The sequence below is a fragment of the Protomyctophum bolini genome (genome assembly GCF_963924005.1).
Source record: "Protomyctophum bolini genome assembly, chromosome: 10".
Taxonomy (NCBI): Eukaryota; Metazoa; Chordata; class Actinopteri; order Myctophiformes; family Myctophidae; genus Protomyctophum; species Protomyctophum bolini.
In genome coordinates this window covers 18,158,173-18,183,231 of record NC_137871.1, presented here as the reverse complement: position 1 = coordinate 18,183,231, position 25,059 = coordinate 18,158,173, and the positions used below count along the sequence as shown (strand labels likewise).

At 42.4% G+C, this 25,059-nt stretch overlaps 1 protein-coding gene across 5 annotated transcripts in view; it reads left to right on the top strand.

The window, feature by feature from the left end:
• Nucleotides 1-25,059, top strand: part of mtus1a (microtubule associated tumor suppressor 1a) — a 46,267-nt gene that overhangs the window by 15,495 nt on the left and 5,713 nt on the right. For 2 of the 5 annotated variants that reach the window (XM_080773873.1, XM_080773872.1), the window contains exons 4-8: nt 10-211; nt 4,501-4,593; nt 10,784-10,968; nt 19,120-19,186; nt 24,300-24,514. In XM_080773873.1, coding sequence (XP_080629999.1) covers nt 10-211; nt 4,501-4,593; nt 10,784-10,968; nt 19,120-19,186; nt 24,300-24,514 — 762 coding nt within the window. Of the gene's footprint in view, nt 1-9; nt 212-4,500; nt 4,594-5,651; nt 6,077-10,783; nt 10,969-17,861; nt 18,020-19,119; nt 19,187-24,299; nt 24,515-25,059 lie in introns of those variants that run through there. The other 3 variants (XM_080773874.1, XM_080773875.1, XM_080773876.1) reach the window with 3 other exon arrangements.

Genomic DNA, 25,059 nt, shown 5'->3' with positions numbered 1-25,059 from the left:
TTGTTGCAGACACACTCCCCTAAATTGACGGCAACAGCTAATGAAGCCAAGGGCCACACAGGGCCACAGGACGCACCCCTGAGGCGATCCAGATCAACCCCAGCCCCCCCACATCCTCCACCTCCCAGACGAAACCCCACCACTCAACCTCTATCTCCCAGCCCCAGAGCAGCCACTGGGTCCACCAGGCCCAAGCAGAACATCACAGCAGGTAGGATTGACTTATTTCATCAGTGACTCATAAGATTCACAAGCCCCACCCAATGTAATAACAATAACAACAATTGTCAATTAATAATGAATAATTAACAACTTAACAAGCTAAAGAAAGTGATGGTTACAAAAAGCATGGCAAAATAAATCATAATGTCCACTGGCCAGGCTGAAAAGAAAATGCCAAAGTGATGAGCAGAACACTGTTCCCCAGATAAAATAATAGTTACTCTCAGTCTGTCACGACACACCAAAGCCTGAATTATCAATCAAAAGTACATGGCATAAGCCCTAAACAAATGTAATATTACACATGTTTATCAGTAAATTGCTTTGCAATTGTATTGTTGCTGCACATGATTCTGTGATAATGGAGGTGCCTCACTGTGTCAAGTTTGGGTTGTGACCCACCGTTAGGTTAGCTGTGTTTGGACTGAAGCTAGAGCAAGGCTGCTTTGAGGTGTTAAGGGTTATACAACATGCTTGCAGTCAGATTATCGTAGATCTGGTCTGCCAGCAAGATGTACAAATAATAGGTTTTAGTTACCTCAGTGTGCCACTTTCACATGCAGTTGAGAGAACGCTATGAACCAGAGCTAGATTATCTATAGTTCTAGAAGCAGAACAGTCATGTAGCTATGAAAACATTTTACCCTCTAAAAAAACATTTAGAAATATAAGAAATAGTAATGGTTGACATAATAGCTCCAGTGATGCCTCTGTTGTATAGGGCTTTGAGCCTTGCTCAACCATCTCAAGAGGATATTTGCATGCAATAAAATTATGTCGCCATGAGAGGGCAACATGGAGCAATTCCTCTGTTCCTTAGTGTCCAGAGGAACGTCAGTGGACACACACTGGGGGGGGGACGACGATGACAACGACTCTTCCTGTGATGGGAAGCGTAGGGGAAGGAAAAGGAGGGTTAGTCACAGAATATGGTGACGTGTGTGTGTGTGTGTGTGTGTGTACTATACTTATATTTACTTTAAATATTTGAATGGCTTTTGTGTGATCTTGACGCATTCTTGTCAAAATGGGTAAGTTTATATTTATTTTTGTTTGCCTAGGTGTGAAAATTACAAATAGGACCTGTAACATCAGAAGCCCCCATGAATGATTAATACAATTCTGTATAAAGGCATTTATTTATCAGGCATTTTGTAATTTTTTTAGTTTTGTTTGACAAGACTAATTTAGTTTATTAAAAGTAAAAAATATATCCATTTTAGTTTAATCGATTAATCAAAAAAGGTTATCAATAGAATACTCTCCTTTCACTGGCTGCTGGCGACTTTTAGAGTTTATTTTAATATTTTATTGATACTTTGCTTGAGGCCTGGCTCCCAGCTATATCTCGGATATGCTGGAACCATACAGGCCGGTATGCACCCTTAGATCGTCAAGTTTGGCGCTCTTTAATAGACTGCATCCAGACAGTAGATTCACGAAGATGCCAAATGACGTGAGCGGCAGGAGTCTCTTCCTGGTTTTTAAACAGCTGGTGGATGGAAATGAAGCTCCACCCATGCTGCAACTTGCAGTGTCGGCCAGAAGACTGGAAACGCTTAATGCCTCCACGGCAAGTGGAAGCCGTGCGCAAGCTTAATTTTCCATCCACCAGCTGTCTAAAAACCAGGAAGAGACTCCTGCCGCTCACGTCATTTGGCATCTTCGTGAATTTACTGTCTGGGTGTGCCCTTAGATTAGAAGTTCGACTCGCCTTGTCATCACAGGCCATCAGGCTGTTGCTGCCTGGGCGCCCATGCTCTGGAATAACCTGCCTGTGGCTTTAAGGCTAGCTAATGACAGTGTCATCTTTTAAATCACTTGTATCAATCAAATGTATTTGTATACCAAAGCCTTTCCTTAGATTATATTACGTTACCTTGAGCACTTATATGTCAAGTATCAAGTATGTTACGGTCTTTCAATATATGTTTATGTGCATGTTCGTCTATGAAATATGCTTTGGTTTTATGTCTTATATTTTGTTTTATCTATGCATTTTAATTTATTTATCTATGCATTTTAATTGATTGATTATCTCTATGGATGTTTTTTATCTTGGCACTGTAAAGCACTTGTAAAACATTGTTTCAAAAAGCGCCTAGTGTTTGGTAAAGGCGTAAATCCTGACAGAATGACTGGCAGCTGAATGACATTTTCTTATAGAACATGCAGACATTCTGTATACAGTAGCGTAGCCTATATCCACTGCTTTTTCATTCATGAAGGATTTTTTGTTGAATCCAGGCCATTTCTTTGGAGTCTGACCACAGTGTTAACCATATTTCTACGGGGGAGGGGCAGCACTGTAATGGTAACCCACATTGGGGGGCTGGGATTTTCCCCCCCTGGCAGTGTCCTTGGAATGAAAACCGCCATATCTGCCCAGATACAGTGAAGTGACATGTAGACGTCGCTTTTGGGAGATTCCTTAATGTATGTGTATACCGTATATAATATATATATAAATAAATAAGAATGTCTGCCACTGCGGTCACCGGTTACCATACATATGCCCTTATTTGTTTTAGAGGGCAAAAATCAACCTGAACAGCATGCTAGATAATGCACTAAAATAATACAAATATGACAAAAGGATGTTCAAATCTGACTCTGTACTCTATTGTTGTAAACACTATACAGCATGAATGGGCTGAATGAGATGAGCTCTGTTTGCATGTGTTGGCAGTGTTGAACTGCACATGGTGACAATAACAACTCTGTGGTGGCATCCCCCTCAACTGGAGAGAAGAGACCTAATCAGACAATGAGCCTTTTTTACATCTCCACATCTCAGACAGCGTACCGCTCCCTCATTGGCTGGGGGGGGGTTGTATTTTCTACACTATGGGGTCCCCCACTCGAGGTTGTCAAGGAGACAAGGGGGTCTGTTCCACTCTAGTTGCCGTCCAGAAGAGCAGCCTGCATGCCTGGCTGCATGCCTGCATGGATGCAGAGACCCCTGCCCATTTAATGCTCTCTCTGGCTGCATGGATGCAGAGACCCTCTGGCTGCATGGATGCAGAGACCCCTGCTTGTTTTGACACTCTGTAAGGCTGCATGGACGCAGGGACCCCTTCCCATTTGCACTCCATCTTGTCCTCATGGCGGGATACACTGGACCCAGAAGCTGTACTTGGACAGAATTTCCAGTACATCACGCTGGAGCCAATTCGTCATCTTTGACGCCACAAGGCGGCAGCGGCGGCTCTAGCTGTGACCTCACCCTGCTAACGTGTCTGGTGGTCGCATCCTATCGTTTCTGTATCATTCCTTTGTTAGCAGCGTTCAGCTGCAGAGAGAGGAAGCGTGGTTGGAGAAGTAAGTCAGGCAGCCTATAAACATCGGCTGAGTTTCTTTTTTTATTTTGTATCTACAGAAAGATTTCCTTCACAGATGGTGTTGGTTGCATTGTGATTTTGGTTCTTTACTGTTGGACGTAAAAACAAAAAAGGACATTTTTATCACAGCTTTCTCTTCTGCTCACAGAACAGTGAATGCAAGCTATAGAACATGCAGACATTTTTTTCAGCCACATTGATTTGTTGAAATCCTATATTTAGAATAAATATCAGAACATCATTTGTGTACCAGCTGCTTATAATACCGATGAGGGGAAAATTTATTATTATTATTACTAACTTTTATATTTGAGGGAAAACTGCAGCGTTTTCTTGGTAACCAGATAAAAACAAAATAAAACATCCAATACATATTGTTTATTGCTATGATCATGTGCAATGTTTTTATGTTTGACTTGGAACACTTATGACTGGGAGTCTAGACTGAGGTTTGATATCCCATTAACAGACCCGTGACAACTGTTTAATTTTTATATTTTTTTGTGGTCATGCCATGGTCTGTTGTGAAACCTTACTGAGAATTTTAGGTGGCATTGAAATGGGCCATTGTTTCACGCAGTGAGTGTATTTGACCTTGTGGTTTGTCAGTGAATTGAGCCTTAACTAATCACTGTTGTCCTTGATCAGACCCTGTTCATCAACCACTTAAACCAATGTACTTAATTGACTGAAGTCTCCCAGGAGTATTATCCCCCCCTCTATTCCAAATATTTACACAAAAAAACTGAAATCTTCAAGCTCACAACACATTGCAATGTGACCCATTTTGAGCTTTGAGATCTGATTTTCATTGACTGTTAGAATATGGATGCTATGACTCAGTGGTTAACTGGCTGCCATTCAACAACACACTGCATGCTGTTGGTACTCTCAAACTCTTCAACCTCTTGTCTCTCTCCTCTTGTGTCTCTCTCAGGTCCTTCAAGGCCAAGTCCTTCAAGGTCTACAGCTAGTAGCCTGAAAAGGACAGCTTCTTCAAGGCTTTCTCATCAAACTGCAACCCTAGCAGGTAAAGGGTATCATTTTATTTGATGACTAAACTCTTGATTATGCATTTAGGCTTGTGTGTCAACTGAATGTAATTTATCATGTCACAGGGCTTGAATCCAGTCAGTGTCTCTCTCTCTCTCTCTCTTTTTTTTGTTAGAAGGATGTGGAATATGTGACTCACTGGGTTGGGTGTTGTTTGGCTGTTTGAACTAAGACCAGATCCACGGAGGTCTGGACTGAGGCCACAGGGCTGTTTGCCTGCCCTCGTTCACAACACATGTTTCTTGGGTAAAGATTTAATGAGGCCTACAGGGAACATGGTTTGGTTTATTTATTCTGCTTGCAGAAATATAATGTTGCAATAGCTGAGCTAATTAATAATTATTAGCTTTTTATAATAATGAATACAATATATTACATAGGTCAAGGTGCTTTAGAATATTTATTGTTTATAAAATGTACAAACAAAAAATACTGAAAACGTACAGATGCAACTGAACTGAGAATATAGCATCATGTAAATGCTACATTTATGTATTGCTGCCCCCTTTATCCAAAGTGCTTTACAATGTGCATTACACACACACACACACACACACACACACACACGAAACATGCACCAACATGCTCATTAGGAGCACTTAAGTGTCTTGCACAAGGACACTTTGACACGAACCCAGAAAGAGCCAGCCGGGGTTCGAAAGTTCCTATTCCCAAGCCGCTGCTCTACCTCCTGAGCCACATGTATTTGAGTAGTGGTTCTTCTATGGGGAAGCAAGGTAGGCTGAATACAGTGTCATGTACTGTATGCCACCTCCCTCTGCTGGTGGCAACCAGAACATTATAACATGGCTAATAATGAGAGTACTATAGGGATTCACACTCATTTCCATTGGCTGCAGCAACTATGTTGACTCCTCCCACCAACTGAGCATCCCTATAATAACACCGTCATTACACCCAGCCTGCATGAATGGACATGACGACTGACTGGATGGATAAAGACTGACTGGATGGATAAAGACTGTGTGAATGGATGGATGACGACTGTGTGACGGATGGATGAAGACTGGCTTTACCAATTAGGAATTCTATCCACAGCTGTCCACAGCTGTGCACCCCCACACAACACCTCTGGATGCTCATTGGTTGTTGAATTAGGACAGGAGAGCTGCAGTAATGGTCTGAAGGAGGGGTCTTTATGCCCCAGCTGGTCTGTCAGTCCTGCAATGTTTACTACAGCCACCGGTTGCAATGTGTGTCTGACACACACTTCTACCCAGCAACACGTCTACTCTGCTCAATAGTCAATACTAGATCTTTCTGTAGTTTTATTTTGTTTTTGTTAAGTAGTTGTTGCCAGTAACATCTTTTTTGAGAGATGTTATGGTCTCCGAAGCTGTCGCTGTCAAACCTCCACGTGCGTCTGACAGCCAAGGGCTTACTGCGAACGCTGCAGCTGCTCTCGGGATGCAGGGGAACTACTGTGATCTTCCATGCAGGTGTGTTTTGCTCTGTTAATCTACTAATAATACTGCTAGAAAGTCTGCAGGGCTCCAGATATACTCACTGTAGTTTGCCTCTTTGCACTTGGCAGTGCTGGGCCTCTATTTATAGTGTTGTTGGCTGTTTGTTGCTTTCAAAAGCAGGCTCATCTTTCCTGTTTATGTTTACTATACCTATTTAAACACTGCTATCTGATGACCACCGAGCTCGCTTGGAGTAAAGGATTTTCTATGTCACTGCAAAAAATGGACACTTGAGCTTATTTAACCACTTAAACCTTACTGTATACTTAGTTGACCGGGGTCCCTCAGGGCTCTATACTAGGTCCCTCTTCACTGAAAGTTCCCCCAGAATAAGGACGCTACACGCTAGGGATCAAGAGGATAAAGCCATGACGATCTGAGGTGATATTTTTACCTGGGAATTTATGTTGGCCATAACATGCCAGGAGAACTCTGCACCATGCAGTTTTATTCTGAGATGTGGGCTATTTTAATCCAGTTTCATTCAGAGATCTGGGATATTTTAATCTAGTTCCATTCAGAGATCTGGGTTATTTTTAATCCTGAGTTGTGATTTTGAGCCATGGGAACCTTGCTGTGATGGATGGACCCCGCTGTTGGAACGGCGTCGCTCCAGAGACTGTTTTCATGTTTTCACTGACATCCCTCTTAGAGGAAGAGGATGCTTGATTCTTCGATAGTGGATGTCAAACATGGTTGTGTGTTCATGCGTTAATGTTCATGAGTTAAGGACTAATATGCTGTCACCATATTAGTTACCAAACGTGTGTGTGAATAACTGAGTCTTAAATGAACATTTTACAGACAAAACAAACTGCTGCACTATCGAGTGTATTCAAGGAAAATGCATGTCATTGCCAGATGTGTTCTATACCATCACGCACGCGTGCACACGCACACGCACACACACACACATTGTATTGTTGACTAGGACTTGATCAAGAATTCTTAATTTAAAAAGGATTAATCACAGACATTATGCCACTGCTGTTTATCTTTATCATTGATCAAATTATATATATATAAGCATTATGGATTTGGATGTGTTAAACTGTGAGATTCCGCTGCAGCACTTTAACAAGTGGCTGATTGTCAAGCTTTGCAGTGGTGTGATATCTCTCCACAGCACCAGATGGCACCGTGCCCAGTGGAGTCACTAAACAATTTCACTATCGTATTGATTACTGTTTTAATCTCAACAAGTGGTCCAGGGCGCATATATATATATATATATATATATATATATATATATATATATATATGTGTGTGTGTAGCCCTAACCTTTGAACTAAAAGGAGTAGTGTGGGGAGAAAAGGCTGTTAAAGGGACATTTCACCACTAGAAGAAACTGCAGTCACTCAATGTTAATAGTATCTCTAGTAGATAACGGTAGCACAAATTGAAATTTGCACCCTATGGGCAGAAAAAGAATGAAGTCTGTGTGTTTGACTGGACTGCTGATCTTATGACGAATATGACAAATTAGAATAATTTTCGCTCTATGTTTCATACTGTTATGAATATAGAGTATTAGAATATACCCGTCATATCTGCTGTTTCTGCCATTTATTTTTTGTTTGAAAATGTATTATGATTATTAACAGTTTTCAACATGGAAAGGATTATGGCGATTATGCAAAATAATTATGATTATCTCAAATAAGTGCAACCTGGCCATTATGCAACAATTGTAGCCTACTAGACCCCTGCTGCCTAAGCCGTCTGCTTCACAGGAAACATTCTGTCCTCTCTGGACCATTTTGAATTATTCAGGCAGAGGACAGTGTGAATTATTGATATATTCTGCAGAAATGAGTTGCATAATGTCCATTTTTGTACAAAACTTATAATATATTAATTAATTATATTAAGTTTCTTGGCCCATTTAGGCTTGGAACCTCTGTACATTAAACCCTTCAACTGGCAACACCTGTGTAGTTGTTACTACAGTACGTATATAGCAATATTTACCGGTACTTTCAATTTTTGAATAAAGATTTAAAGTTTGTCAGAAACCATAGGTCAGGATTTTGAAGGTGTTTAGAATCAACTCAATAATGGCAAATTTGTAAATTTTACTTTGTAGGAAGTTGAATATCCCACATTTTGTATGTGATGCTGAACATTGTACTTCATTTGTGGACATTTGAATAACTTACTGTTTGAATATCTGTAGTCTGCAGCTCTGGCTAGTATTGAGGTCACTGCGGTGTTATAATACTTTTGATCAGCAGGAGGCATCCTAACACACTGAAATGGTTTCCCATAGTGTCATTAAAATGAACTACATAGTTGAGCTATTGTTGCATACAATCTTGTTTAAGATCCTGGAATTAGTTGCAGGCCCTTTGTTGATGGAAATGGAGACCTAGTTTTTATTTTTCTGACTAGAATCGTCCATCCCATAAAGTTACAGACTGAACTTATTTAATTTATTTGGCCTTTATTGATAGTTGAAAGTAGTCTGACAGGAAATGGGGACTTAACCCTACGTTTCCAGTGAGGATCATGGCATCGGTACTTTACTTAACAGTAGTTTCCAAACTGTCATGTCAAGGACCCCCAAGTTAATATGTACTACCGCATTTGCCCAGGGACCCCCATCTGAAAATATGGTGTGCCAGGTAAAAGATGATCATTTGAAAATAGCTTATTTTGGGCATCTAGTACAGATGCCTTCCGAGCATCTCCCTGGTCCTCGCCGAGGTCCTCACTGCTCGTCCCACTAGGAAGAGACCAGATGAAGGGGGGGGGGGGGGGGGGAGAAACGCCCCGGGATCCCCCCGGGATCCCCCAGGAGGAAGTTGTTAATGTTGCTTTTGAGAGGGAAGCCTGGAAATTTCTGGAACTGTTACCCCCATGACCCAATTCCGGATAATCAGTTGAAGATGCCTGGATGGATGGATTGGCTGTTAGTAGCTGTTTATATATTTATAGGCCGTTATAGGGTTAAAGTGGTTAAAATATGATGGATTATCCTAAAGTTATTTCGATATAATGGAAGCAATCTCTGCTATATTGCATGGGTGTGTCCTGCCCACCCGCTGTAGCTCTGTCTCTGCCAGCGCTGGAATGTTGTTCCATTGACACGACCGTGCTTCGCCAGCAGGCCTCTATCCAGAGATCTGTCTGTCCGGTCACAAACATGATCCCATACCACTACTGAATGCTATTGTCCCTTTTTTGGGGCAAACATTCAGTAAAAATAGCAGATAGAGGCTGTTCAAAAAATGGCACTCTCTGCCAGGTGAGCCAGTAGGATACAAAAGCAGTGTCAACACACAAATGTGTGTGGGGACTGGGGAGCAATCAATTGGCATAACGACTAAACTGGTGAGGGGGAAAAGGAATAAAATATTGTTCTAAATATGTGTGTAGTGTGTATGAGCTTGTAGATTGGCTATGTTCTAAGACATTTAGTGTGAGGGAGAAAAGGAGTGGAACTAGTGTAGAGCCTTGGGTGGACTCTGGTCAACTGCTGTAAGTATACAGGCATTAAGTTAAGGGCCACCCACACCAAACGCTACAACAAACTAAAGTTTATAGTTTTAAACATGGTTCCAACTCGAGGGGAGTTGTCCACAGTCCACACCAACTATAATGAGGACAGTTTTGAACTAGTTATAGTGCTTGGCGTGGATGGTCCTTTTATTTTGGTTATAAGGCTGAATATCTTTCACCTACACTGTTCCCAGTCTCTGGCTGCAGAGCCCTCACAGCAGCACGCAGTGGTATCACTGCTGGTGAAAATGCTGCTGTTGATATCCATTTCATTACTCAAGAGAAGCTGTTTTAAAAGGGCGTGCTAAATATAATATAGTGTAGCGTGTGTACTGTATGAACGGCGCTGTCCTTGGTGTGGGAGGAGTATTTTTATCCTGTGTTATGAAGCCATGGGTCTTGTAGACACGAGCTGCTGTCAAGCAACAACATGAGGGGGGATTATTTAACCAGCCAACTGGTGAGCCACACTTTTGCAGCGTTCCACCATTTGCAGTGAACGTTACTATGATGTTTGTCCATGAATATTGCAACAATAAACTGTCATCTCTTGAGTGTTGCATGGTTGAGAACACTGTGTTCCCACTCATTAAAATTCGTTTTCCCATGTCCAAGCTCACCTTCACCATCTCATTACATAATAACCACTAGTATCCTACTAGAATATACTGTACCCTCCCTAGCATGTCATCCACAGGTCTCCAGTATCAGTGATAAGTGCTGATGAACATGCTCATTTTTCCTCTCTTGCACAACTCCAGTCTGTAGCTTTGGCGTCTCTCTCTATCCTCGCCTGTCAGCGTCCTGTGGTTCATTAGTAGAAGCTATGAGCTGGTTATTATTATTCAGGGGGGTGTTGCATTTATAAAGCTACTGTAAATCAAAACTGGTGTGGCACGACCTCGCTAAAATACAACACAGCGCCGTCTTGTCCGTCCACACAACAGGAGATGGAAATATGAAGGACTAATGTCATTAACGCTGTTGGAGCAGATCTGTGAATCATAATCAATCGTGGTGGAGCGAACTGCGACTGAGCAAACGCCCAATGTAAACGTCTCCCTGTCCAGAGCGTATGGGGACCGGAGTAGTGGCACGGTATCGAACCAGAGGTCATCATGGACGGGGGAGTGGTGATGCTGAATGTAGTAACGACCCTGAACGCGTGTTCTTTTGCAGTTGACAAGAACGGACCCAACAAAGCCACCGGTTGCCAGCAGCCGCTCCGTCAGCAGCAGCCGAAGTCGACTCGGAGTCATGGAGCGGCGGTGGGCCTGGTACCTGCAGCTGAAACCCAGCAGCACCGGCAGCTGCAGGTCCAATGTGAGGCTCTGGCGGTGGTTCTGCAGAAAACCCTGGCTGAGGTAAGACCATGACGAGCAAGCAATGGGACTGGGGTGTGATTCAAGGCATAGCAGTAGCACTGTCCGTTAGAGGGTTATTTAAAAATTATAATACATATATCGTTGCAGTACTTTGTTGCCCTACTTGATCATACTGCAGCCTCACACAAAAGCATCAAAAGTAGATGATCCACAAGCTCAGAAGCTTGTGGATCTGTTACTTTGGCGATTTTTGAATTTGAATCCTGAAAAAAGTTTTTAGACATGAGATTTACACCCGCCGCCAGAGACAATGTAATGTATATTAACTTTGGACAGTGTTGGGCAATTTACTCAAGAGTAATGGGTTACTAGTTATTTTTTAATGAATTACTTGGAATCAAGAGTAACTAGTTACAAGTCATATTAGGATATTACTTTTGAGCCATGGACCTGTCCTGACCGGCACTTAAATATTATTTGGCTAGAGGTCGCATGCTTAAAAAGAGCAAGGATTTAAGCTTACAATGTCACATTGCAACGTGTTGATCCTTGCTGGCTGTGACAACATCCTACTATGGAGTATAAATTGTAGGCTTAATATAGTGCATCTCAAACTATAATGGATATACCGTAATGGCTTAATAGCTGCTATTACTGTTTTGGCACACTTAGTAACCAGTTAGAAAATATTCGTTTGTAACCAGTTACTGACATTGGAGGGGTTTCTCTCAGTTGTACCCGTTTGTATTCTCTGGCTGCACCTGACCCCAGACAGTTTAAGTTGCTTGATTCAGTATTTAGACAAACTCCCATTTAACCATGTAACGCAATAAAAACACGTGTGCTTCCTCTGGAAACTGCCCTTGGAAAGGACAGTGGAAAAAGCAGCGCTCCAAAATAAAAGATGCTAGACTGGCTCAGATGCAATTTCTCATGTTTATTTGAGAACGCTAATGTGTTTCGGCAAACTGCCTTCAGAGCAGACTAAAAAATGTTTTAGCCTGCTCTGAAGAAGGCTTCAAACATGTTTGAAAGTGAAACATCAGTATAACCTCACCTGGTTCCTATAGGTTTCTCAGGCAGAAGGTTTGACATGCAGAGCAGTGCATCTAAAGGTTTATCGATGCTTGCTGTTTGGATCTGTTTGTGATGATGTTGTGATCGGCTTCCAGGCAATGGATACCCTGAAGGAGTGTTGTTAAAAACAGGTTTATCACATCAGCAACCAAACCATAGCTGGCAACTTTGTTCCACTCCTGTGCTGGTCTTTGTTACTCATCCTTGTAACCAATGGCTCATATTTCATAACCTAATATGACGAAATTGAATTATGCCTAATCATATTGGTTATGTTTACTCAAACCCTGAAGCGGAGAAAACATGACATGGTGTAATGCTGGAGAGGTCTCTCCTTTTCCAATCTGTGGCTATTGATGGTAAGTGTGCAGTTCTGAACACGGGTCATACTGAGGATCTGCTTGTGTGCATGAACATTATTGTGGTCTTGGTCTGTCTCATTTGGCTGAATGGAAATGAGTATAAAAGTACTTCACAAAAACAATGTTGGCTAAACTGCCTAAAATTGTGTTACTGTTGTTTGACACAACGTTAAGTTTTTGACTTTTCACTCATGGGTGTAGTTAGATTTTTGCCAGTGAGTGTGTGTGCGCGCCAAGGACTAGCCAACAAATCCTTCCCACATTCTTAAACCGATCCTTAACCACACCATTCCATTTAACCACTTGCATCATATTTCTCATACATGTTGGCTTTTGGCCACAACATAAAAACACCACTCTGGCTAGGTTTACATTAACAGCTTTTTATGTAGAATACAAATGGGTCTCCAGTGCTTTTTCTGCTCAAAATGAGGAGGAAAAACGGAAAGGTGGGGAGGTGCGGACTGCGGAGTTGCGGACCACGACTTCATGGAACTGACCATTTGTTGAAAACTAGTAGATTTAGATGTTGTAATGAAGACTGGCATATTTATCATGTCACAACATCAAAATGTTTGATTGCGAACGCAGTGAGCACTTACTATGAGACCTAGCAGATCATGTCTGTCCGTGTGTCCGTGTGTCTGTCCCGCTATCCAAATATGGAGTGTGTTGCATCAGCAATCACTCAGCTCCATATATGGGCACAAAAGGGGCCAGTGATTTGTTTGTTGTGGACCTGGCCCCTTTTGTGCCCATATATGGAGCTGAGTGACACTAATTCGTAATTTATTCTAATTGTTATTGCAATTTACGATCTGCGTTCGCTTCCCGCGTTCGCGCGTCTTACTCGTGTTTATAAGCTTCACAGGGCGTAAAGTTCTCAGTCCTGGGGACGGATTTCAGTCCTGAGGATTTCATAGGGGTTATTTAATGAGATCAGTGCAGATTTGCAAAAAGTAATTTTCAGTCTTGGGATTCTTTTTGGCTTTAAGCCCTGTAAGCTTCAAGAGACAAGTCTGTGTTTCTCCTTCTCCACCTGACCACTCTGCTGCCCCGACACTGGCTGCTGCTTGTGTCGTCTGGACACGGCACACGCTGCTGGACCACAACTCGCTTATTCATTGCGATATATTGATACGAATATTAAACCTATTCTAACGCAATAGAATTATTGTTTTGTTAGTATAGTAGTCTATAGGCAGCAGAGGACGGGCCGGTGCTGGTGGTAGCTCTCATTAGCGACTTCTGAAAGTGGTCTCCTTTTGGACATTTAATAAGACATTTAATGTAAAACGGCAGTACTTATTTATTTATAAGAAGCATAGTCTGAATTCTGCCTAATGCTGCTTATGCTGGACCAGGCAATTGGTGTGTGTGTGTGTGTGTGTGTGTGTCCAGTTCATGTGACGATGGTCCCTGTGGGATGTTTTCACACTTTTTGGTTGTCTATCTACTATCTCGTCATTAAAATCGATGATTAATGGTTTTCATTAATGATTATCAGTACTTCATCCTGTATTAAAAACCTTTCATGTTTTCCAATATGACTTTGGACCATTAAAGAACGGATCTCTAAGCTGTAGATTCTGGCTCTAGTGCTTAGTTGAATGTTGTGATCTCTTAGCCAAGTCTTGTGTCTTTAAAAGTGACACTACTAAATCGACTGTTGGGTTACAAATTCCATAGAAACGTGTCCTCGGCACAAACATGGGGATTAATTCATAATACTATTATGCCACCAAAATGCGGAATGCCCTACCACCAGCTATCAAAGTGTTTGACCCCTCCCTACCCTCTTTAAACGCCAAAAAAGAGCAGCTGGACTTAGACAACTCTTCTAGTTTGCCAAAATAAATACCCCTGCTGTTTACCCTGTTAACCATTTTCTTTAAAACGTGTCCTCTGTCAGACTGGGTGTGGTGTACTACAGTGTTTCTGGGGTAGACGTCATGTCTGCCAGCCCCCGGCCAGCCACCCCAACCCCCAAGAGACCAGTGGAACTTATCTGACAGCACTAGTCTCCCGACACACACCAGACATGACCCGGACAACATGATGCCAATTTGAGATGGCAATCTCTTTGTTTATAAATGGTTAAACTATTCATCACCAGACCCAAACACATAAGGACCCTTTTTAAGAGTCATGACTATTTTTAATTTTTTTACCTAATTATAAAATTATGGTGCCACATATAGTTTTCACTATATTTTTAAATGGGGCTTAATTGAGTTAGTTAAATATATTTTTGGGTCTCAAGCTGTAAATGTTTAGGAACCCGTTTGGACATCTAGAACTATAGCAACCTGATGCACATTCCATGCATTCAGACATCAGTGTGAAGCAAGTGCTATGTGAATCTGGAGCAAAGTGCAGACTGTGTTGTAAGACCTAGTGGTGTTTTTGCATTTTGCAAGTACAACACCAGCATGGGACAAAGATTGTACCCACTGGAACCCTTACATCCTTATTCTGGGGGCGAATGTTCAATGAAAATGGCCCCAAGCTCTGTGAGCTTGTAGATCGACCATTTTTGGTGAATATGTAAAGGGGGAAAAGTGGGGGGCCTAGTATAGAACCCCTGGTTGACACCGGTCAACTAAGTATATGGTTTAAGTGGGGAAAAAGGCAATGACACCACCAATACAGCCCATTATTCAACATACCGGTAGTCATTTTACTTTTTTCGCTTCCCAGTCACAGATGGTTGACTCATATCCTTCTGGTTTGATGGAAGTGATGTCAAATTGATGAACTCAACCACAAAAACAGAACAGGTTTCTCCCCTGTGGCGTGCTGTGTATTCTTTGTATTACCAACAGTCCACGTACAACATACATGCTGATCATAGACGCGCATTTTTCTACTAGACTATGTGTCCACCAAAGCTTTTCTTTCCCCAGATGAAAACACAAGGCGCTCTCCTAAAAATGCTTCTAAACACAGTGGGACATATTTAAACTCTGCACCCAATTAAAAACGCAAAGATGTGAACGCTCATCGCCTCATCACACTGCTGGTGTTTCCAGCATACGGTAAAGACTCAAAATAATTCCTGAGGGTGGTTCTCAGGAAAATGCCTTACTCCTCATACAGTACTCGGGCGAGAGTAGTATTAAGTAATCAAAAATGGCCTGCATGTGAAATTTAGTATGCAAAACTACTTGGTCATGACACAATGGGATTCTAAATTGCTTTCAACACCCATGTGCCACACAGTGCACTTGTACAGAAATGACATGAAATTTCGAGCTTTGTTGTTTAGTAGAGTTGTTTCCGATACTGATATCGGGCCGATAATATCACCCTCAAGTACTCTTACTCGGAACTGGCCCTGATACTCTGACCCGAGTACCAAAACATCCAATTGACTAGGCTGAACGAATGCAACTGGACGGACCAACCAACAACTCAGCAAATCGTGAAAAACAATCTACAAGCATATGACAACTGACAAGTGTAGATCGGAGATATACGAGAAAAAGGGGGTAAAATTAGTGGTTACTCAACAAAAATAAAAAGTACTCTTATCGGTACTCTGTATCGGCGAGTACTAAATTAAGTACTTGTACTTGTACTCTGAAAAAATGGTATCCAGACAACTCTATTGTATAGTATGAATAGGTTTGCTTTAACATAAGGTAGTTGTAGTGTTGGGGTGTATATATTTTGTTATTATAGGTGTGTTAAATACGTTGCAGTGGTAGTGCTGAAGTTGTGTTGTGTTGTTGGAGTATACGTAGTGGAATGTGGTAGCCTCTCACTAGACCAGGAATAGGTGGGCTGGAGCTTGTCATCAGTGTGTGAGAATGTCCCAGCTGTTGGTGTGGTTCAGAACCGCTGGACCAGGCTGGTTCTGAACCTCAGACCTGATGAAGACCCACAGTGGTCGAAACGTTGTTGGAAACTCTAAATAAAATGTTCAACTGGGAGCTGAGTTACAGTGTGCACTCACTGCACTCTGTGGATTTCCTTTCATCCAGTACGTATTTGTTGTTCAGCACCTGAGACGTTTTTGTTGGGATGTGTGTGCTTCCCTTTTGACTCTGCTTTGTGCTGTCTGGATGAGGCCATGCATTCTGTTTATATGCATTATTTTTTAAATGAAATGAATCTCAGACAGAATAATGTGCAATAATGTGTAAGCATGCTGTGCTTCATGTGCAGACTTTAATGTTTCTAGAATGTTGAAAGCTGATCTGGATCAATTACTGTCTGTATTGATCTTGACCTGCCCATGGAGTCATTCTACACCTGGTGTGAGGTCATGTTCGATGTCCATCAGGGAGACTAATATTCCCTCTGCAAACGGACTGAGATTATTAGAACTACTGTATGAGAATTGCTTTCAGCCCGACTAAGAAATGAGATACCCAGTTAATTGACAGAGAATTGCTCACGTGTGGCCTGTAAAAGGGCAAAGTATTTTTGGGGGGAAAGTATTGTCTTTTGAATGGAAGTCATGAAGAGCTGTATCGCTATCGCTTCAATGATAATGCATATTTTCATCTTTCCATTGGGGTTGGTTATGCTTTAGTTAACTAATAATAAACCACTTCAACACTGGAGTCCCTCTATTCGGCACGTCATTATAGGGGGAATATTTCCAGGATTTTTCAACGATAGCAAAAGTAGCAGATCTCATGTTACTGCTTGTGATTTAGCCCCCCCCTGTCTCATTGCTATGGTTGTGATTTAGCCTGCCCCCCTACCTGTCTCATGTTTCTGCTTGTGATTTAGCCCCCTCCTCTCATGTTTATGCTTGATTTAGCCCGCTTGTTCGGCAACTGTTTTAAAATTTAATTTGAGTATTGCATAACTGGATTATTTTCTTTTTTTCTTTAGTTTTTGTGGCTTACGCCTTTTATTGGTTTTTTGAAGGGACAGACAGTAGGCTGACAGGAAACGGGAGAGAGATGGGGGAAGACATGCAGTAAAGGCCGTATCGGGCTCGGGAGTCGAACCCGCGGCACACTGCGACTGGATTACCAGTCGGGTGCCCAGACGGTTACGCCACCGCCTGGGCGCATAACTGGATTCTTACTGTTTATCTTTTAGCTGTTCCTTGAATGTTGTTTTAGAGTGATCCTCTCTAATCTGCTTTAAAAAAAAATCTAAAGTATTTTGCTCTTGCAGTGATGTTTTCTAATAATTTTAAATTGACAGTTAGAAATGTGAAAGTTGAAGAGTTTGTGCTTGTGGAGCCTATAGCGGCAGAATGTAAAGGAAAGCTTTAGTGCAGGTTTGGAGGACGGGTCGATGTGGTAATGAACCATCTCCATCTGCTCCCCAGGGAGGGAGGGTCACTTCGCTCCCATCAGTGCTCTACGTTACTCATCCCCCTTCGTTTTAGTAGCTGCCTCTCGACTTACAGCTGAGGGAGGCTGTCCTTTTTTAAACACACTACTGCAGCATTCCTGGCTGCCCCCTCTTTTAGAGGCGTTACGGTAAAGCACTCGGCTCTCTCTCGCTCAGCACTGCCGATGGAGCCTCAGATGCAGTGGGAGCAGTGTAAAGGAGGTCCTGGGCCTCCGTAGCCAGGAGGAGGAAACTCCCGGCACCCTGAGCCCCCCGGCGGAGGCTGGACCATGGGCTGTGCAGGTAGCAGAGAGTGCCTTCCAGCTCCGTGCGCTGCTGCTGGACACAGGGTAAACTGGGTTCTCCTCCGCTCTGTTTCCGCAGACCAGGGCAGCCGTATTTCTTAAGTGTTATCGCTACAAGGAATTGTTAAAAGTGGTCTTTTGACAGGTTGTTTATCCATTACTCTGTGTCCACACGCGGCTGTATGAATTTCAATGTGATTATGATTATGCAGACGTATAGTTTTGTTTTAATTAATCTGGTGTGACTGAAGTAGTAGATGCAGGCTAACAGAGAAAGGAAAGATTAACTTGGCTAGAGGTTCCATTTAAGATGGATAGGTGATGAGACAGGAAACGATATGCTAAAGACATACAGTGCATCAATTTTTTCTTTTACAATGTGAGGTTATTTCTTGGAAGAGTCTGACAGGGGCTGTCGGCTTATTGGAAATAGATTTCAGCTGATATAAATGTCCTGTTTGTGAAACTGTAATTGTATTCACAGACATTAGAATGAAAAGACATTAGAATGACACATCACTACATGACAGATCCCCTTAATATCCTGACATTTATTTGAAAGGTGATTTGTCGTGCCTACGTTTTTTTTTACGGGGGCCAGTTTTAAATTGCAGCCGTTCTTGAGAGTGGTTTTGAAAGACTCAAGGGATTCACATGTCTTAATGGCTGTTGGTAGGGCGTTCCATATTTTAGTGGCATAGGAGCTTAAAGTAATTTAATCCCTTGTTTGAGCTGAATCTGGGTTGCACGTGGTTTGTTGAACTCCCTTTGGTGTTGACTGTGGACTTCGTTGACATTAAGGAAGTATTTTGACAGGTACATGGGTATCTTGGAGCCAAGCCTGTTGCCATGTACCAATGAAGATGCAGTTCAACCGAACTGAACAAACATCAAGATTTATGAGGTGTGTTTGTATCTCTACACTTGTACTTCTATACTTGTGAGGGCCGAATATCCTCACAAGTATAGTAGCGTTTGAGAAATGGACATTGTGAGGGCCATTTTCTTGGTCCTCGCAAGAGGTTGTTTTATGGTTGAAACAGATTTACAGAGTAAGGCCCACACATTTTAAAATGGCATTCCTAAAACGGCTGTCCTAAACTGTTGATGTCCCTAGTTGACAAACCTGTGTGTGTGTTCCCCAGCGTGATGAGGCCGTGAGGCAGTGCAGGGAGCAGTCCCAGGAGCTGGTCACCCTACGAGGAGAGCTAGGTATGTCTGGTCACCTCAATCACTGTTTATACACACACACACACACACACACACACACACACACACACACACACACACACACACACACACAGAGAGAATGCACTTAGTGCCAATCTGTGATATTTGTCTTTCTCCTAATTGTCCACTTGGCAAAGAGTTCAGTCTGAAAGTGCTGGACAACGGGCAGGCAAACATTCAAACTGTATGACTGGTTCATTATGATTCAAACTGTATGACTGGTTCATTATGATTCAAACTGTACGACTGGTTCATTATGATTCAAACTGTACGACTGGTTCATTATGATTCAAACTGTACGACTGGTTCATTATGATTCAAACATAATGGCACAGCAGTAAATGGCATGCTGCTGTCCTTTTATAGCAGACAAAGCTAGTTAGATAAAAGTATTTTCCATAAAGGTCGTTCATTTACAGTATATAATTTATCCGACTTTGTTATCCGTAAATGAACAATGTTTATAGATTTGTGTGAATATCTTGTAGCTATAAAACATGTTTATGCCATATCACAATCGTACAATATCCCAAATCAGACAATTTCCAGTCTAATGATATGGAGATAATATTGATCACGTTTTTTTGGCTCCCGATCCGATTCTGATCATTTGAAAATTCGATCGGGACAACCCTATTGCAAACCCACATCTTGCACAGCCCTGGTCCAAGTGCAGTTGTAACTCAGGTCCGTCTTACTAAGAATAGAGGGTTTAAGTGGTTACTTAACACTTAATTCCCTGTGCTTGGTTGTAAAACGCTGAAAATATACCACACTAGAAAGATATTAGATGATGTCAGCTACGCTGCAGTTAATGAATAATACAAGAATCCTTTATTGGCCATGTGTTTATAAAACGGGTCTGTTTTCATCAATGTACACCCTTTCAATTCAATTGCAAGAGTCTTCTGAGAGAAATGTGTTGTTTCGTACAACAGCACTTCTTCTACTGGCCCTTTTTTGCTCCCGTCAGTTAATTAGATTTACAGGCTGCTTGCTTCTGTGTCCTCTTCTAAGGAGCAAGTCTGTATCGTCTGCCTGTCCTCCCTCCTCTGAGTCTGTGTCTGGAACAATGGGGGGTTCGCGACAAAAGCCAGGTTCAGGCTGGTCCGGTGCATCTCAGGAGCAGGACTTTCTGAAAATGGCTCACATTTGTCAGAGTGCCATTATTTTTGTCAGATTGCCATTATGCTCTAGTGCCATTTCCCGCTTCCAGTGATACTATGTCAAACCACCTGAGGCTCTTAATTAAGGCCTATTCATACTCAGTTTTAGGTGATAAGGTGACCACCGTGGTGGTTAGTAAATACGGAGTGCTTACCACCGCAGCGTGACATCATGTTGTAGTGTAGTGTGATTACACTTCATGTGTAATACACTGTATGTAAAAATGTGTATGTATAATAGACCATACTGTACATAACCACCTACTAGCAATACTGTGGAGGCCCTCCCCAAACCCATGAACTCGGGACTTAAACACATGACTGGTCTTTAGACCCTGAAACTTCAACCCTCTCAGCATTCCAGGAACCTCAATGACCCTCGTATTGTTTGCACATGTTGAACCGCAAGGTCAGGAAGTCCACAAGGAACTCTCTTTACCAAAGTTACAAGTCTGTTTACCACTTAACCAGCCTCTGTTTGTTGCTTGACTCACTGGTTCTCAACCTGCGGACTGGGGCTGTCAGGATATTGCAAGTGGGGCCCCCAAATAATTGGCAAAACACAAAGACTTTCATAACTGACCTCTGCAGTTGTTGGCAGGCACTTTACAACTGCACCACTCGAGCGCCAATGATATTACAACAAATATTTATTAAAAAATAATAATGTAACAAAGAAAATCTTTCTTGCCTTTTGCGTGGTCAGATGGGTGGGCCCTGGGATGGGTGGGCCCTGATCCACAGCCTGAGAACCATGCTGACTTATATGACCAAAATGCGCCTGCGTCCCTCCCAGCTCGTATCAGTGATGTCACTTCAGGCAGGCAGCTTCCAATTATAGCCTTCCTTCCAGCATTGTGTGTTTGGACCACTGCCAAATATGTGATATATTATTATTAGTTCAAATCACAGCCTCCTTAACATGGATCTCTTGCATCTTGCACTGTCTTGATCTGTGGATGTAGTAGTGCAAACATAAACCCAGGTTTATCATTAAAGGAGATAGAATCTTAGCGTGTGTGTGTGTGTGTGTGTGTGTGTGTGTGTGTGTGTGTGTGTGTGTGTGTGTGTGTGTGTGTGTGTGTGTGTGTGTGTGTGTGTGTGTGTGTGTGTGTGTGTGTGTGTGTGTGTGTGTGTGTGTGTGTGTGTGTGTGTGTGTGTGTGTGTGTGTGTGTACACACGTGTGTGTGTGTGTGTGTGTGTGTGTGTGTGTGTGTGTGTGTGTGTGTGTGTGTGTGTGCATCACTGTTACACATGGCTGAGGAATGCCGGGCTCTGTTCGTGGAGCTGGAATCATGTGCACGGCACGCCAAATCTGATAGACAGACTCCCGATGTTAGCCTGGCTTTTCTCCCTGCCTCTGATGCTGTTCTCCTCTGGTCTAGGTCAGTGTTGGGTGGTTGAGGACTTGTCTGGTTGGCATGTAGTACACATTTGTGTAACTATAACAAACATGTTGCACAAAATAGAAACTTGAATTTTTGGGACATTATATTGTCAAAATGAGAAACAAAAAAAACACATTTTCAAGATTTTCCAACAAGTTTCAGAAACGGCAGTGCTAAGCTTTGTCGCACTTTTAAACCCCTCACATTTTCAAGTTCTATCCAAACAACGTACTGAGCATTGTGAGGGATGTGTTTACATTAGCACTGCGATGCAGATCACCATGCTTTGTTTGGCACAACTGAGTGTGAGAGAATTTGTCATTCAGTCTTAAAAAAGCATCTGTCGTACATGATGTAAATGAGCATTTGTGCCTGTCGTAGACATGCGCAGAGCAAGTTCAGTCAGGGAACCTCAGTCAGCGCGCCGGCCGTTAATTGGGCCACCGCAGCATCATCCGCATGATTCACTCAGCCAATCACAGCTCACCCCATCTCTCATACCGGCTACTTGAACCAGAAGTTTGCATTCCTCTGCCTTCCTGCTTGCCCACTGCTGTTGTATCAGCGTGCTGCTGTCATACATCCTTTGCCGCCTTGCTGGCCCACTGCCGTTGTATCAGCGTGCTGCTGTCATACAACCTGCGCTCAATTCTGCTTGCTCGCTTGCTGCTTTCTATTGTATACTCTACGCTGCGGTATACAAAGTGCGCACCCACCTCCACCCCAGCTACCACCTGTCATTTTGGATCTACTAAAGCATTTCACAAACATTGCGTCGCAATGGAGCGCAGCAAAAATACTTGCGGCCCATAAACATTGGTCCGCACCCCAAACATGTGTCCAGACTCCCGACCCACTGTTTGGGAAACTGTATACTACACACTGTCACATGTGACACACTCGACAGCACATGAAAAGCGTTTTGACCATCTCTAAATAAAGAACCTCTCTTATCTATTCTATGAGTGATAATAAGCTGCTGCACCCACTCACATGTTGTCCACAGCTGCTGTTGTTGCTCTTACTGTATATCAGCACCAGCAGGCCAATGCCAGCCTGCCTGCCAGCCCGCGCTGCTGCTGGGCAGCCACTGGCATTTTCCTATATTCAATCATTCACATTGGAGACAGATGTCCTCTGCTTTATGGAATGGAGACACATGATTATGCAATGGTTCTCACAACCGCTGGGATACAATAATAAACAAACTGATACGCAGGGGAGGAAAAATGACCAGCTGTGGCAGTGATATCATAGACTGTAAAAAATATGGACAAAGCGTTCCGCGGGTCTAACGTGAACGTAAAATGAAGCCTGTCAGTCCTTGCAATGGAAGTCGCCATCTTTCTAGATCCGTTTTGGCCCAGCTCAGGCCAGCTGGCCCATTGGCTGGCCCAGACAACGAGGCGGGACTTCCCCCCTTCTTCTTCGTTGGTTTTTATTTTGACTCGAGTGGGTGGGGGATCCCGTTCATAGACTGTAACGGTAGCCACGCCCCTCAGAACATGCGAGACTTTATGGTCATTTTCTTTATAAATGGGACCATAATTTTCCAAAAAGAATATCATGACATTAGAAATGAGACTTTAAACTAGTGACTGGAAGCAGAAAGTATTCATGACCATGTTTATTAAGGTAATACAGTCTAGGTGAAGTTGGGCCCAAATACATGGACTTCTATGGGGCTATGGGTTTTTCTGGGTCCAGTGATAGCGCCACAACAGGCCATTATATGAACTTTCATTTCCTTAGTGGCTTCACAAAATATCTGTCGGACTGCCCCCCTGAGTGATATGCATTAACCACTTAAAACCTATATCGGCATGCTCTGAAAATGCACACAGCATAACTTTTTTCGTATTTCAGTTTTCTGCTACTTTTGCTAATTTTGATAACCACTCCAACATGTGACTTTGGGTGTCTATTGGTCGCTGACATGTGACTTTGTGTGCGTGTTTGTCTATAATGAATTGCATTTTTATAGCGCTTTTCCAAGTGCTCAAAGCGCTTTACAATGGTTCATTCATTCATACATTGGGAGGTGAAGCGGCGAACAGCCCCGTTACTGTGTCTATATATCATGTTTTTTTTTGTTTGTTTTTTTTATCCTGAAAGGTAACTGTTTTGACATACTGTATGAGGTTTCCACCTGACAGATGTTATAGTGGTATAGTAATTACCATACTTGCCAAATGGGTACCGTATTATAGTGCTGTGTAACTTGTACAATGTTTTAGGCTGATCTAGAATCGGTTCAAAGTAAGACAGCACTGGCAGCAGGCTCCCAGAAAACAAATGTGTTTATGGTAAACTTATATTGTATATCACACCGTGTGCACATCTGTAACTTTCACAGAAAAAATAAAAATGTGACTATTTGACCACGCATTTAATCAGATATCAGCTGATTTAGAAGACATTAGAATCAGACTCGGGTCTTAAAGGTTAAATATTTTAGCGATTTAGCACCAGTATCGGATAAAACCTCATCGATAATACAGTACCAACCGTGTGTGTGTGTGTGCGTGTGTTCCCCTGCAGTGTCTTCAGTGCAGTCATGCCTGCGTGTGGAGCAGGAGATAGAGGAGATGAGGAGGTGTCTGGAGGAGAGGCTGCAGGCGCTGCAGGAGCATCACCAGGAGGACCTGGCTCAGCTGGAGAACCGGTTGAAGGTGGCGTACCAGCAGGAATGGGACAAGGTTCAGCTCGCCAACCAGGAGGAGGCTGAGAAGGTCCAGAACCTCATGGAACAGAAGGTAGTAAATTATATGAACCCTAATGCATACCATTTCTAATGACGTTATTCTGTATGTATTCCATAGCTCAAACTTCATAGATGAGTGCGTGTGGTACATTTTTGCATGGGTCTTTATTTAAACCCCAGTCTTTGTTTGAAAACTTAAAACAAATATCTGCCACGCGGCTAAAGGGGAATACCCGTACTTTGGGTTTGAGATGGGCTTGTTCGGTTTGTATTGAGTTTGTGCCTGAAATGTACTGTAATTCTGCAAACTGTTAATAAATTAAATTATTATTATTTCAATCAATCAATATTATTTGTTATGCGTTAGCTGGCTGTGCATTTAATTAATCAAAGGATTACATTTACAACTGAGCTCACCATTCAGTTGGACGTAAACCTAATTTAGGCTGTACAACTATGTACAAATCAAGCATTACGAGCCACATACAATAACAATGAACCTTGAAAAACCTCATAGCTGTAGGATAATAATAATGGGTATAGTATAGACTAGAGTGAGATGATGATGATGATGATGATGATACAGGGCTGTTAACA